At 45.9% G+C, this 14449-nt stretch overlaps 1 protein-coding gene across 5 annotated transcripts in view; it reads right to left on the bottom strand.

Annotated features, from left to right (window-relative positions):
- Positions 1-14449, bottom strand: part of PXYLP1 (2-phosphoxylose phosphatase 1) — a 62757-nt gene that overhangs the window by 23139 nt on the left and 25169 nt on the right. For 2 of the 5 annotated variants that reach the window (XM_031009254.3, XM_055383065.2), the window contains exon 2: positions 11234-11365. In XM_031009254.3, the coding sequence (XP_030865114.1) occupies positions 11234-11312 (79 nt within the window). In that variant the 5' untranslated portion in view covers positions 11313-11365. Of the gene's footprint in view, positions 1-8772; positions 9412-9442; positions 9780-11233; positions 11366-14449 lie in introns of those variants that run through there. The other 3 variants (XM_063704260.1, XM_055383066.2, XM_004037766.5) reach the window with 3 other exon arrangements.

Raw genomic sequence — 14449 nt, 5'->3', positions numbered from 1 at the left:
GGGGCCAAGGTCCAGCTCCACTATCTGTTTACCTTCCTAGCTCCAGGGTCTGCCTTGCCCTTTTTGGGACTTCAACACTGGGCTAGTCACTTCCTTAGGGGACTACAGTCACTTTTTCCTTGGAACTCCACTGACATCTGTCCTCAGTTGCCCCTGCTACCATGGTTCTGAATGCAGGGAGGTAGCCTGGGGCTGGGGGCTGCAAATGAGCTATAGTATTACAAAGATGTGAATTCATGTCCTGGCTCTGTTACCTCCTAGCTGTGTGACCTGGGGCAAGTATCCCTGCCTCTCTGTGCCTCATTTCCTTCATCTGTCAAATGAAGGTGATGATACCTACAGATCAGGGTGGTAATGATGATGTTGAGATACCACCTGTGAATGGATTCTGGTAAGGAATCAAGAAATACTATTTTCAATGTTTAAAAAGTGAGCGGGATATGGTGGTACATGCCTAGAGTTCCAGCTACTCGGGGGACTGAGGCAGGAGGATCGCTTGAGCTCAGGAGTTCAGGGCTGCAGTGAGCCCTGATCACACTACTGCATTCCAGCCTGGGTGACAGAGTGAGACTCCATCTTATAAATGAATGAATGAATGAATGCTATTTTCTACATCCATCCCCTGGATGTGATTATTCCTGTTTCTTGCAGGCTCTTAAAAGGCGCTCCCTTCAACTTGGGATCTGGAAGGGATATCAAACCCCTGACTCCATCCCTTCACAAAAGCACAACCAGCCAATCTCCCTTCTCCTCTTGGCCACTCCAATTTTAGCAGCTTTTCTGGCTCCCTTAAATACATTCAGCTTATCTGAGATAGCGCCTCCTCATAAGCTAAAACACCCCCAGTCCTGCCACCTAATTTCTCCAATTTCTCCCCGCAAATAAACCAAAAGGCTCTTGAATTCTCTCTCCTTCACTGGTCTGCCAAGGAATAATGACGCGCTCTGTCAGTTCCCACAATTCCCCTTAGTGCTCCTCAACCCACTAAATTATCTTAAATGCCCGCCCTGTCTCTAACCTGTACTGAATTTTAAAAGTGCATTGTAACTGTCAAATGAAAACCAGAACCACAACGAAGAGTCCACAGTTGTTATCTGCCTCTCATCGTCTGCTTTTAAAGGCTGGAGTGGGAATCATGTTATACAGGTGAAATGGGAAAAGTCAAGCCCACATTTGTAGACTTTGAGACACTTGGTTTTACATAAATGAGACTGATCAAACAGTTGAATTTGCTTTTCCCATTTTGATCTATCCACTTTGAGCTGCAATACACCAACCTTTCTTGTTTTCCTCATTCTTAATGTTGCCTCATGGTGAACCACATTAGGTAAGAATGTATTAAGTGCTTCTGATACGCCTGGTAGCATTCAGGGAGCCGGAGAACTCCAGCAGAGTTCAGGGCTGGGCACATCCTATCAGCCTGGAGCTCTGCTCCCTGGGCTATTTGCAAGCTCTATCTCCTCCCTCCCTGACCCTTTCCTCTGACATTTGCCTCTGGGACCTAAGTTCACCCATTGCTTGGGCATGGGGGCTCCCCCTGTGGCCTGGGCTTGAGCCCCAGTTGCAGCCTCTCAGAGGAGTCAAGAAACCCCACACTCTTCTGGGAGCTGCTGGTAACTGGCCTTACCCTAACAGGGCCATTGGATTAGATGATGCCAACACCAGACTCCAAATCACCACACACTCAAGACGGAAACTAGAAATAAGAGATTTCCAGGACAGGCCTCCAGAAAGAACCATGAAAAGAACCTGTCTCCTTAACCTTTTTGGATCATGAAGGTTATGACCCTCACCTTTGAGAATCTGATGAGAACGATTGATCCTCATCTCTGAAAGACGATGTGAACACAGTCTTGTGAATTTGACTTCTGGGGGTTTACAAGATCCCTGAAACCCCATGGGACAATGCAGAAGTCCACAGGTTCAGGCTAAGAACCCAAAGTACCTGGAAACAGGTTTTCAATTTCAACACTCAAGAAGAGATGAACAGATTTTCTTTTTTCAAAATAAAAAGGGATCTTTAGGCTTCATAAAAAACATGAGTTCATCCTAAAATAGTCATTCAACACTAAAGTATAAAAAGAAAAGGAAAATCACCCATAAATCCTACCACCCAGAGAACCCCATAAGAAATATTTTAGTATTTCAGTATATATGTGCCCTGCCAGAGGCTAAACATGTGCTTCTGTCCCTGCTCTGGTGGGAATGGTGACGGACGGTCACTCAGGCCCAAGGACATTGTTCTCTCTCCCCAAGAGGAGCAAATAAGTTTCCTGTGTCTCAAAGGTCTGCAATCCACTGAGGCCACCAAACCAGCAACCTGTCCTTGAGGGTGGGTGGGTTGTCTGCCTTCTGTGTAAAGGCTCAAAAGACATAGCCAGACAGGCGAGGGGCTTTGGGGAGGCCACCTCAAGGAAAGAGAGAACGTGGCCCAGGGTGGGGCCTGCACTCTCAGGCATGTGGACATCCCACAAGAGCTGCCTCACCCTCTGGTAGATACCTAGGGGTGGTGTGGATGGGCAGACCCCTGGCCAGTGGAGTCCAGCCCCTCAGATGACACATGGAAAAGAAAAGGGCAAAGAGAGGCAAGATGTGATGCTGAAGCTCCAGCCAGATAAATCCTAGAGAGGGGCCATGCATCCCAGCCGCCTCCCCATTCTTTCCCACCTGAGCCCACCCCTGAGCTACGGCTCTGAGGCACAGAGTGCATCTGTAATGTGTGTGACAGCCACACTGGCAGGAGGGCAGGATGGTAGTGAGGGCAGGATGGTGAGGCAGTCCCAGAGCTCCCTCCCAGGTGCCTGCCCTACTTCACCCTCGTGTACAGGATTCAGATTCTGCCCTTGTCGCCTCTTTTAGATCAGCCTCTTCCTTCTCTCTTGTGAGGTGGGGCTGCTGGTACATAACAGGGCTCTGCCTCTGATCAGCACTCACTTCATTTCAAGGTGGGCTTCCTCCTTTTAATGTCATCAGCATGGGGCCAAAGCCCTGTTGCCAAGACAACAGGGAGTGAGTGGGGTCTGCACTGGGTGGCTTGGCTCAGCAGGCGCACACTCTGCCTACCAGACTCCAGCTGGCCTCGCGCTCTCCCTGCAGTGGGTACAGCCACATAAATCCTGTGGCTTTCTATTCTGTTCATCTCTTCAGTGGATCTTAGAGATCTCCAGGCACTTTCCTGAATTCACTGAATACTTCTACTAATGCTTTCTATTTTTACTAACTAGCCATGATAGTATTTGCTCTTGCTGACTCAAGACACACACACACACACACACACACTCTCTCTCTCTCTCCCCCCCACCCACCCCCATATAAAGGTACCATTTTAAAATTTAATATATTATGCACAACCTTCCAAGTCAATAGAGACAGGTCTATGTGATCATGAGGTAATGGGGTATTTACTGTTGTACACATTGGTTGCCTTCTCCTTTGTTTCCTATTACAAATGATGCTGCAGTAAACATCTTTAAACAGATATCTCTATCCCCTCATCTAATTATTGATGAGAACTTCTTTAAGATAAGGAACTAAGAAGAAAAAAGGGAAGAAGGGAGAAAGGGAAGAAGGGAAGGAGGGAGAGAGGGAGAGAGGGAGGGAGACAGAGAGGGACAGAGGGAGGGAGGGAGACAGAGAGGGAGGGAGGGAGGGAGACAGAGAGGGAGGGAGGGAGGTCATTATCTAGCTCCACCCTGAAAGAAAACTAGAAATGACCCACAGACATAAATGTGTCCATTCTCAGCTTGCAGAAGAACCTGCTACATGACACTCTCACCTTCCCACTGCAATGCATCTACAACATGAGCTTAAGAAATTGTGACAATAGCTTATTTATCAGATTTAATTTTGTCACTCATCTATGGTGTTTTTTTTTTTTTTTTACCTGCAGATATTTAACTCTATGTGGCAACTGGACATAAAGCATTCTGAGGAAAAGCAAAATTAAAACTCCCAGAAATCAAACAGAAAGTAAAATCTTTAAGAAAAGGACCAAAATTAACAAAAAATACAGAATTTAAAACTTTGGTCACAATGAAGAGATGGCGATATGACAGAACTCTTAGGTTAACAATGTAAACCTTCACTTTCAATTTCTTATACTTTTTGTCTCCAGCTGAACAAAATAAAAGCCCAGGAGGAAGCGCATTGGGGCTTTTAGAATAGAGGACACAGTACGTTAGACCCTGGGCATTCTAAGGGCTTGCATCCCCAAATCTTTTCCATGAAGCATACTGAGATCTTCACGCATCCCCACATTCAAACATACCACTCTGTACTTTTCTCCACTGAACGTACACAGCACAAAGAACAGAGGACGACCACCTCCCCTGGCTGTGTGGCAGGACGTGGTTTCCTCAGCAGCTGAGCAGCTCACTTCCTGCTACTTTCATCAAGATGTGTGCCTCAGCAGAATCACTATCACCATATACTACAGATCTCAGGGGTCCCTGCAAAGAGTCGAAACCACAAATGCTAATGGCCATCTACAAGAGTGAGCAGGACTGAAGACACAAGGGTCTGAACCACCGAGGAAGGTGTCACAGCACCCTGGCACCTGTCAGGGCTCCTTGCTTGCCTACTCAGAGGCAGTTCTATGTTAATGTACACACTGTTCTATCAAGCATTGTTATTTTCTTTCTTAGCGGATATCAGACTGAAAGCAGCACAGAAAAAGGGAGGGGATATAGGGGATCGGGGCCACAGGAAACATGATAGCTCTGCAGGTAGGAGAGTTCCCAGGGAAACTATCGAAAACACATGCACACTCTTTCCCTCTCTCCCCCTGCCGTCTCTCCCTCTCTCCCACCGCCATCTCTCCCTCTCTCCCCCTCATCTCTCCCTCTCCCCCCATCTCTCTCTCTCCCTCTCTCACACACACAGAGCTGGCTAAGCGGGGCCTCCTCAGCTCCCCACCTGAGAACTTCTAAGCAGGTTGCCCCCTTGGCTTCTAGACCACTCCTGTCCACAGTCCACCCCCTGGCTGCTGCTGTTCTGTCTCCTTCGTGGACCCTTGTCCTCTATCTGCTCAGATTTTCTTTTGGCTCTCTCTTCCATCTGCATCACAGGGCACAAATTCAGAAGCTGACAGGGACTAGGCAGGTGGGCGCTGTGGCGACCAAGACAGCACTCTCCCCACCCAGGGAGGCAGCCCCAACTCAGCTGCCCGGCTCCTGCCAGCGGTCCCCGTAATGCTCTGTGGGCCTCAGGTTGCTGCAGAGTCTGGTTTTTCAAAGAGGAGCTGGAAGTTTACATGAAATTGCCTAGTTTTAAAACTTTGGTAAATAAATTTAAAAATCTAAAAACAGGGGTTGGGCCAAACAAAGCAAGTTCACAGGCTGTTGGTCTGGAGCAGCTTCCACTGTTCCAAGGAGCCCTGGTCCTCCGGAAACCAGGGCTTCACCAGCAGGGAATACAAAGTCCCCAGATGGTGGCTTCTGACAGGGTCTCTCATAGGCCTCAGACCATCAGGTCCACTCTTAGGCAGGACACTGCATCCACTGGGCCCGTTGGCTACCTCCAATGATGTCCATGCCCTTCAATGACTCCTCCCAGCCTGGTCTCCTTTCTGCTCTGCCCCAGATTGTCCTGCTGCTTAGGCCCTGTCTCACTTCCCTTCTTGCTCTGAGCACTTTCCCTTGGCCTCTTTCTTCAGACCCAGGGAGCCACCAGCCCTGCATGGTTGACTTCCCAGTCTGTGTTCTGAGAATTTACTTCCACCTATGGCAGACTTATCCCAGATGGAGATGAGACATTTACGTGAATGAATGCATGCATGAATGAAGTGTCTACTGAACTCCCCGAGCCAGACTCCCGGGTGCCATGGTAGAGTCCCCCCGATACCATCATCCTAGCCCCAGGACACCACCCAATTAGCTAGAGTTCCACAGAACCACCATGACGTCTCTTGGCTTTGCTTCTTCCTTTCAGGGTCAATACCTTCATTGGGGCCACCCTCAGCTTGCTACTAGATGAGCAAAAGAGCCTCTGAGGTGCCTCCCAGCATCACCCTTTCACCAGCCTCTGGATTGGCAGTTCTTAGCTTTTGTGTGCATTAGACTCACCCAGGGAGTTTGTTAAAGATGCAGATTTCTGGGTTCCACTACCACCAAGATTCTGATTCTGTAAAGAAGGGCACAAAATGTGCTTTTTTTTTTTTTTGGTTTTGGAACATGCATTTTGACAAGCTTCCCAGGTTATTCTGATGAAGGTGCTTTGGAAAACACTGTGCTGGACTGTAGTCTTTCCAAGACACAAATCTGATGGTGTCTTCCTCGCTTCAGTGGCTCCTCACAGCCTCAGGAATAGTGTAGTGATAGGAGGTAGGTCCCAGACTTTGTTCCAACTTCACAACTACCTACAGGTGACTCACCCGGGCCTGCTCTCTCTCACTCTGCCTTTGCACATTTGGCCAGGAGCACCTGTACTCAGCTGCCTCCTTGACCACTCCTGCTTTCTTTAAAGGATGAACTCAGATGCCACCTCTTTTAGGGGGTCTTCCCCAACTCCAAGCTGGATTGGGTTCCTGTACTCTAGTCTCTCATACTACCCTTCCATAAATGATCTCTAATTCATTTGTTGAACAAACACATACGTAGTGATTACTATGTGCCAGGTACTGTTCTGGGTGTTTTATAAATATTAGTTTGCTGAATCCTTTGCCAACCCTATGAAATACGAACTATCATTGTCCCCATTTTACAGATGGGGAAACCAAGGCACAGAGAGGGTAAAGAAGTTGCCTGAGGTCACATAGCTGGTAAGTGGCAGGACAAGGATTTGATCCAGGCAGTCTGACTCCAGAGCCCACGTTCTTTCTGACCCCACTGTGCTGCTGCCTCTTACCTGTCCCAGCACACAGCACCTGGTATTCCAGGGTGTCGGCTTGTGATTCTTCTCCACTGGACAAAGAGCTCCCTGGGGCCCATGAGGGATTAAACTCTCAGCCTGGGGCCTAACACACAGTGGAAACTAAAGAACATTTGCTAAAGAACAAAGTGTCACATACTCATGGCACTGGATCAATGAGAAAAGATAAAATTCATAAAACCTTAGAGTTTAAACAGACTTTAAATGGGATCAGACTCAATGACCTGTCCAATACTTTACTCTTCAAAGAGCAGCCCTCCAGAGTTTGCAGACTCCAGTGACGGAGAACACACCATCCATTCCACCTCTGCATGGCACTGACTTTTAGGAAGTTCTACCATATGCTTAACTGAAATGTGTCTCCATGTTCACCTCCTCTTGCAGAAAGGGCCCTTCAGATATTGACAGCAACCCTCACTCTCATTTTTGCAGGTTAGCCCTGCTCTTTTCCTCTTTTCCCACTGGGAATCTGAATCTCCAGTTCACCTTCAGCATTTCCTTCGACTCTGCTCTGGCCAATCAGGGCCCTGACCAAGAGGGAAACCCCAGATATGGGTGCCATGTGCTCAGTATAAATTAACCCCATCATGGCCAATGCACTCTTGATTAAAAACAAATGCATGCGTGATCTATTTCAAAAGCTTTCCCCACCAAGTGGCTGAAGTAACATAAACTCTGGCAACTTCTGGAACACCAGGAGCCCCGGTTTCTGATGATGGTGCACTATGACGGAACTCTGCACTGGTTTGCTTAAAAGGTTTATGTTGGCTATGCTTCCATGAGCCAAGGGTTTTCCCGTATCTCCGTTCTCACAGCAACCTTGCAAAACAGCAATAATTAACTCTATTTTACAGAAGAAGGAATAGGACACACGGCCACTTAGCAGGGAAGCTGACATTCAAATTATGATTCTAGAGCCTGCGTGCTCCTGTCACACCACCATTTTGGGAATGGTGGTCAGAACATGGAGAAATGAGCATAAAATCAGCATTAAGAAAATGCAAGGGCCAAGGAGGGAAGTGAATGATTACAAATGAGCACAAAAAGTGGAAACGTAACTCATGATTCGTAAGTCTTCACATCCTGACAGTCTTTCCTTGCTGCACTAAAGGAGTCCTTTAATTTGAAGTTATTTTTCCACTTGTATGTATTTTAACTACAATAACCAAAAATATCTATGCCTTGCCTGTTCCCTTCTACAATTCAAACATCAGGAATTTCAGAATGTTTCAAACACAAAACATTAAAGACTTGAAAACATAAATAGACTTATTTTTATTAAAGACAATTAGCATATAGCAAGTCATTAGCACCATTTAAGATGAACATATTTTGAGAAACTGTGAACAGTATCTTAATCTTTTCTGTATTTCCTTACTACCTCCACTTCCACAGTGTAGAAAAACGTCAAACACACATAAGCACTTAATAAATATATGTGGGTTCACTACATACTTTCTGTATCCAGAGGAAGACATACTTATTTAAGCAATCTGATTTTTGAATCGTAACCTGGGCTATCTTTTTCATATTCAAAACATCAGGAAAAGAAAACTACCAATAAGACCAAATAAAATATATGATCATTTCAGATAACAAAGCTATATTCTTTACTTAAAGCATGAGAAAACCGAGTTATACTTAGTTGCCTCAAATATGTTACTTAAAGTAATTATATATGCTAATTTGGTATTCAAAAATAAGTAAAAAGAAATGGTAAAGAAAAAAGTCCATATATTTTAGGATAAGAATGAGAACATAAGTGGTATATAAGCGAAACCTGTGCGTTATGAATTAGTGCTGTTTCTTACAGTATAATAATAAGCAACCAACAAAGCAATTAAATAAATGGAGCAATTAAACTCACTTCTACAGAAATGGGGAAATTCCAAAGTTACAGTTTACCTAAAAGAAGAGCAGTAAGAACGTCCATATCTTAATATCTTTCCGATCTCCAACGTATCGAAGAATAAAGAGCTCAGACCCAGACAGGCTAATTTACCCTGCAAAATTTTCCTTAAAAAAGTATGGCTGAAAATTGGCTTTCCTAAAACAGAAGGTACTTTCAGAAGAGTTATATAAGCAAAACACACAGGCCAATTCAGTGACGTGGAAACCAGCTCATGCAAGAGAAATGCCACAAACACAAGTAACACACATTCATGTCTCAGAACCTGTCAGCCTCTCAAAATAAAATCAGGGTTGATTGTAACATCCTACCTCTCCAACCAAAGGATGGAAAATTTTTAATGAAAATTTATAAACAAACTACTGAAAATCTTACCACACTTTTTGGAAAGGATTCATATTTTACAATTCATTTGCCATCTGGAATATTTTTAAACTTCTGATGCCCACCTTCTTTTGACCTCTTTTCCAATTCTGGAAGGATAAAACGAGTATTTTTAATTCTTTTTACTATTAGAAATAGCCTGTCATATGCATGTACATGGAAATATGTCACAATTGGAAGTGAATCAGGGAAACTTCCTCAAAGCCTCCTCTCTTGAAACCACCTCGTCCTAGAGCCAAGCCTTCCCCATGTTCCTCTGTGCACTCATAACATCCCACTTACCGAGCCACCTGCCCTTCTTTCCATCATTCAAACTGCAACAGAAATGCCCCTCCTCACACAGCTGTCCTGGGTGGTGTGGGTGCCAACTGCTTGTCTCCCACCCATCAGGGTGAGGTGGTTAAATGGAGAGAAGGCAGGTGACAGCAACAACACAATTCCTGGCATCACACAGATGTTTTCTCAGCTTCAAATACACAGCAACAGAAGGAAAGAAAATAAGGTTCCATCTGCTTTTTAGAGCAGGCATGGATTCATGCATTCAGCAGACATTTACAAAATATTACTACGTGCTAGGCAGTGCTGGTTCCTGGGATACGGAGAGAAACAGGATGTGGTCCTGCTCTCAATGAGCAGACAATCTGGTAGAAGGAAAAGACGCAAGAACTGAAAATTATACTAGTGCATGGTTAGCGAAAGGAGGGGGCCGGGCGTGGTGGTTCACGCCTGTAATACCAGAACTTAGGGAGGCTGATGTTCTTACTGCTCTTCTTCTTCTAGGTAAACTGTGACTTTGGAATTTCCCCATTTCTGTAGAAATGGAGTTTAATTGCTCCATTTATTTAATTGCTTTATTGGTTGCTTATTATTGTGCTGTAAAAAATGGCACTAATCCATAATGCACAGGTTTATGCTTATGTAACACTTATGTTCTCACTTGAGGTCAGGAGTTTGAGACCAGTCTGGGCAACATGGTGAAACCCTGCCCCATCGCTATAAAAATACAAAAAATTAGCTAGGTGTGGTGGTGCACACCTCCAGTCCTAGCTATCCAGGAAGCTGAGGTGGGAGGATTACCTAAACTCCTAAACTCGGATGTTGAGTCTGCAATGAGCTGTGATCGTGCTACTGCACTCCAGCCTGGGAAACAGAGTAAGACCCTATTTCAAGAAAAAAACGGGGGAAGGAAGGGAAGGAGGGAGGGAGACACGTTCAAGGATTCAGGGCATCCTGATGTATATAAAAGAAGCACCAAACCCTTAAGTATTCCTGGAAGGGTCCTAGAGGAGAAGAGGCAAGAGCTGAAAGGGAAACAATGAGAGGGGGTGAGGAGGAGAACGCTCTTGGCAAAGGAGCACCAGGATCTGAGCACAGAAGAAGCAGAGAGGGGCCACAGGAGGGCAAGGGGCCTCTCAGAAGACCATGGGCCACCACTGAGGTGTTGCCACTAAGGAGGTCCTGGGGCCAGATCTGTGTCTGAGAACAGCCACTCTTAGGTGAGCTGTAGTGTGCACAGATTTGGGGCCTGGCCTGAGCCTAGGAATCTCAGTGGAGGATGCTGCATGGTGAGGCCCATGGCCTGGCTTTATCAGAGTCCTCCTGTCTCGTCACAGGGGATTTCCCATGCAGCCCCTGCTGCCTGGGGGGTGGGTTTGATACTGGTGACCTAATCTCCCCACCCTTCTCGAAACAACTCCAGCCCCGCGGCTGACTGAAGGCTAAACAGACACCCAACTTGCAAGGACCCAATCAAAGGGCCAAACACCTCTGCTCTGTGTGGCTCGGCATAAGAAGTCAAGCAGGGCCAGTCAGTGTCTCCATCTGGTGAATCTGAACAAAAAATCTGGGAATAACCAGGCAGTTCAGGAATTCATGCAAAAGTCAAAAGAGCACACAGAACACTGCTCGGTGGTTTAGGATCCCTCCTTGCAACCGGCCACTGTGAGTGCCAACAATAAAAAGACTTCGTTGTCTTCAGCCTCATTGTTCATTTACAAAACAAGCCTTTGGGGCCTCCTTGTTTCCTATGAAGCCCCTACCCTCCCACGACCTGCGGTGCCCGGCTCTACTCACAGAACTGCAGGCTGAGGCTCACAAAGGCCAGCAGCGCAGCCAGGGCCAGCAGCAGCAAGAAGCGGTTGCGGAAAAGCATTATTAAGTATTCTATTTTCTCTTCATGGTTTCACCTCAAATCGGGAACATGTCCTGTGAATAAAGCAGAGGTGATAAATGAGTGTTTAGAGGTGGAAAACTAAATTTGTCTACTGAAAATAACCAAACTTGTCAACTGAAAATAATCTGATTAGCCCAGTCCCCTGGCAGGGAAGCATGCATCTCTAGCTGGAGAACAACAGCATGCTCTATGATTAGTCTTTGCCCCCAAATAAGCCCAAGCGAGAATGCTCCCTTCAAGTTAGTAAGCAAAAACTAGTTCCTGAACGCTTTATCCGACATCAACAGGGAATGAGATATTTTACAGACACGACCTTCCCAAGGAAAAACGCAAAGGATGTTTATTGAGTATTTACAATGTGCTGGACAATAAGGGAAATCTTCACATGGACTCATCTTGCTGTGACCTTTAACCTTTAAATCTTCAAGGTTTTTTGGTGGACATTCTGCTGAAATGATCTTGGTATTCTTTAATTGTAATTGTTAATCTGAACAACAATCGTCGCAACATGTCCCCCAATGCCTTGGGGGATGGTCTGGGTGTGCAAAGGGATTTGCTCCTAAACTGACTAGCTCCATCCGCTAATTGAGACCTCCCTTCATCCTGGACCACTAAGCCTGTTTCAGCTGTATCCATGGGTCTTCTGGAAGCCTCGTCCCGCCTATTCAAAATTCCCCTAACCACATTAGAAGTGTGCAAAAGGACTTTTTAAAAAAGCTGAATAAGGTCCTAAATGTCCCTTCTGTGGAAAAAAAAAAAAAATGAATGACTACTATAACTTTTACCCTATCAGTTTTAGAAGTCAAGTTTATTTCCTGGTTCTCTTTGGGATTTTAAAGAGAACTTGCAAACCATAGTCTCTTTAGAAAAGGTTCTTAAACTACAGTTAGATTGTAATGGTAATTTCAAACTTGAATCTTTTCCCCATTCAAATATAATCTTCTTCAGAGATCAGACAGACAAAATCAGATAAAAGCTCATCTGCTAATGTGTGAGGGCTGCGTAACTGTGAATATAACTGAATATAGCCATTGAGCTGTACACCTGGGGTGAATCCTATCTCAATAAGCTGTACTATGAAAAGCACATCTTTTGGGAATGAAGCAGGAACCAGACTCCCAGAGCCCCTTGCCTACCACCTCCTCCCCAAGGGCCCAGTAGGTGACTTTGAAAACCCACTTGTTTAAGGGACCTGTCAGACTTTCTACCAAAAGAGAACATTTGCTAACAGATTGATGAAAACACACTTGCACCTTACGATTGCGCCTGTGTGTCCAGCAACCAGCATCTCTGTTAACAAACAGATCCCAATTTCATTTTATTTATTGATTTTGTGGTTTTGTAACTCTATTTGGCATATGTGACAATCAGCAGTTAGTTCTCATCCACATTGACTAGATTTTTGAATGTGGTAACAGGTACATAGGTAACCAAATATAGAGCTTGTTTGTTGAAACTTCATCCTCATTACGTTTCCTGGATAGCCGCGCATGACGGTATGGGACGTGCCTTAGTCCTCTGGCCCAGACAGCTTTGTTGAACCTGGTATGAATGTGCACATCTGAAGTCTCCCTCTCCTTCAATCTCTCTGAGTGCTGGAGAGGCACGCTTCTTGAAGCCCCTTCTTGAATATGCTTCTTGAATGTGCTTGTGAATATTGATGGTGTATTTTTAGGTCACCATCTTGTTAATGGCGGAATGGCCCTTCTTCTTGCCACCCTTCTTGTGGGAGCCATCCTCCCAGGCCCAAGATGGAAAGGAAGAGCTTGAGGGAAACGCTTCTGTCCCATGAGTCACTATCCCTAACCGAGAGTCAGTGCCTCCGTGCCCCAAGCTCAGTACTACACGTACACATGTTCTCCTGCACATCCCTCCCTCTGCAGCTCTGGTGCAAATCTTGTCTTCAGGCCTCTCACTCTGGGCCTGGGAAGCCACTGTGCTGGCCCTGGGGAATCATCCACCCCCGGTTTCTGATGCCACGTGGTGTCTTTTGTGTCATCACCTCAGAGGCCAACCTGCCTGCTGGTTGCCCTGCATTTGCATGTGGGAGGCGAGGGCCTTGTTTCTGCTGCTTGTTTCTGTCTTGTCCCTCAACTACTTCCTGCTTCCATGCTCTTAAGGGATTTCCCCCTCCCTGACTTGTGGGAGAGGCCAGTAGAACAGCTAAGTATGTTTCCTATGGTCTTACTTGATACTGCATTTTCTTCTTTCTTTCTTTCTTTCTTTTTGTTTTTTTTGAGACAGAGTTTTGCTCTTGTAGCCCAGGCTGGAGTGCAGTGGTGCGATCTTGGATCACTGCAACCTCAGCCTCCTGGGTTCAAGTGATTCTCCTGCTTCAGCCTCCCGAGTAGGTGGGATTACAGGTGGCTGCCACCACACACCCGACTAATTTTTGTACTTTTAGTAGAGACAGGGTTTCACCACATTGGCCAGGCTGGTCTCGAACTCCTGACCTCAGGTGATCTGCCTGCCAAAGTGCTGGGATTACAGGTGTGAGCCACTGTGCCTGGCTGACACTGCCTTTTCATAAGGGATTAGCCACAGTATGGTTTACAGTTGTCTTCAGGTGGGCATTTGGTGGAAACAGTGGCTACTTGCTATAAGTCTCAGTTTTATAGCATGGTAAATTGTTGCAGTAACAGCCCCCAATTTTTTCATGCCCTTTGTATCCATGGGCTTACCCGGTCTTTTCCTATACTGACTTTTGGCTTGGCCAAGGAACTTGTTTTGGCCATGGGACAATAGCAAATGTGTTACAAGCAGGGACTTGAAAAGTACTTATGCATTGGGGCTTGTCTTCCTTTGCTACTTTTCCAACACTGAGACCACCATGTGAAGACCCTAGGCCAGACTGCTGGGGCATGAGAGACCACATGGAGCCAAGGTAAGCAGTCCCTGCTGAGGCTCCCTTGAAACAAACTGTGGTGACAGTTTGCTGTCACCGCAACTGTGAATGAGGCCATCCCAGACCACCCTGCTCCAGCCACACCACGAGCAGATGGTTATCAGTGGTCTGCCCAGACTAAAAGAACTGCATGGCCAGTCCCCAGAATTATAAGCAAATATAATGGTTGCTATTTTAAGCCAGTAAGTTTTGGGAGCTTGATACAAAGCAA

This window comes from Gorilla gorilla, chromosome 2 (assembly GCF_029281585.2).
Source record: "Gorilla gorilla gorilla isolate KB3781 chromosome 2, NHGRI_mGorGor1-v2.1_pri, whole genome shotgun sequence".
Taxonomy (NCBI): Eukaryota; Metazoa; Chordata; class Mammalia; order Primates; family Hominidae; genus Gorilla; species Gorilla gorilla.
This window is presented reverse-complemented; position numbering and strand designations above follow the sequence as displayed.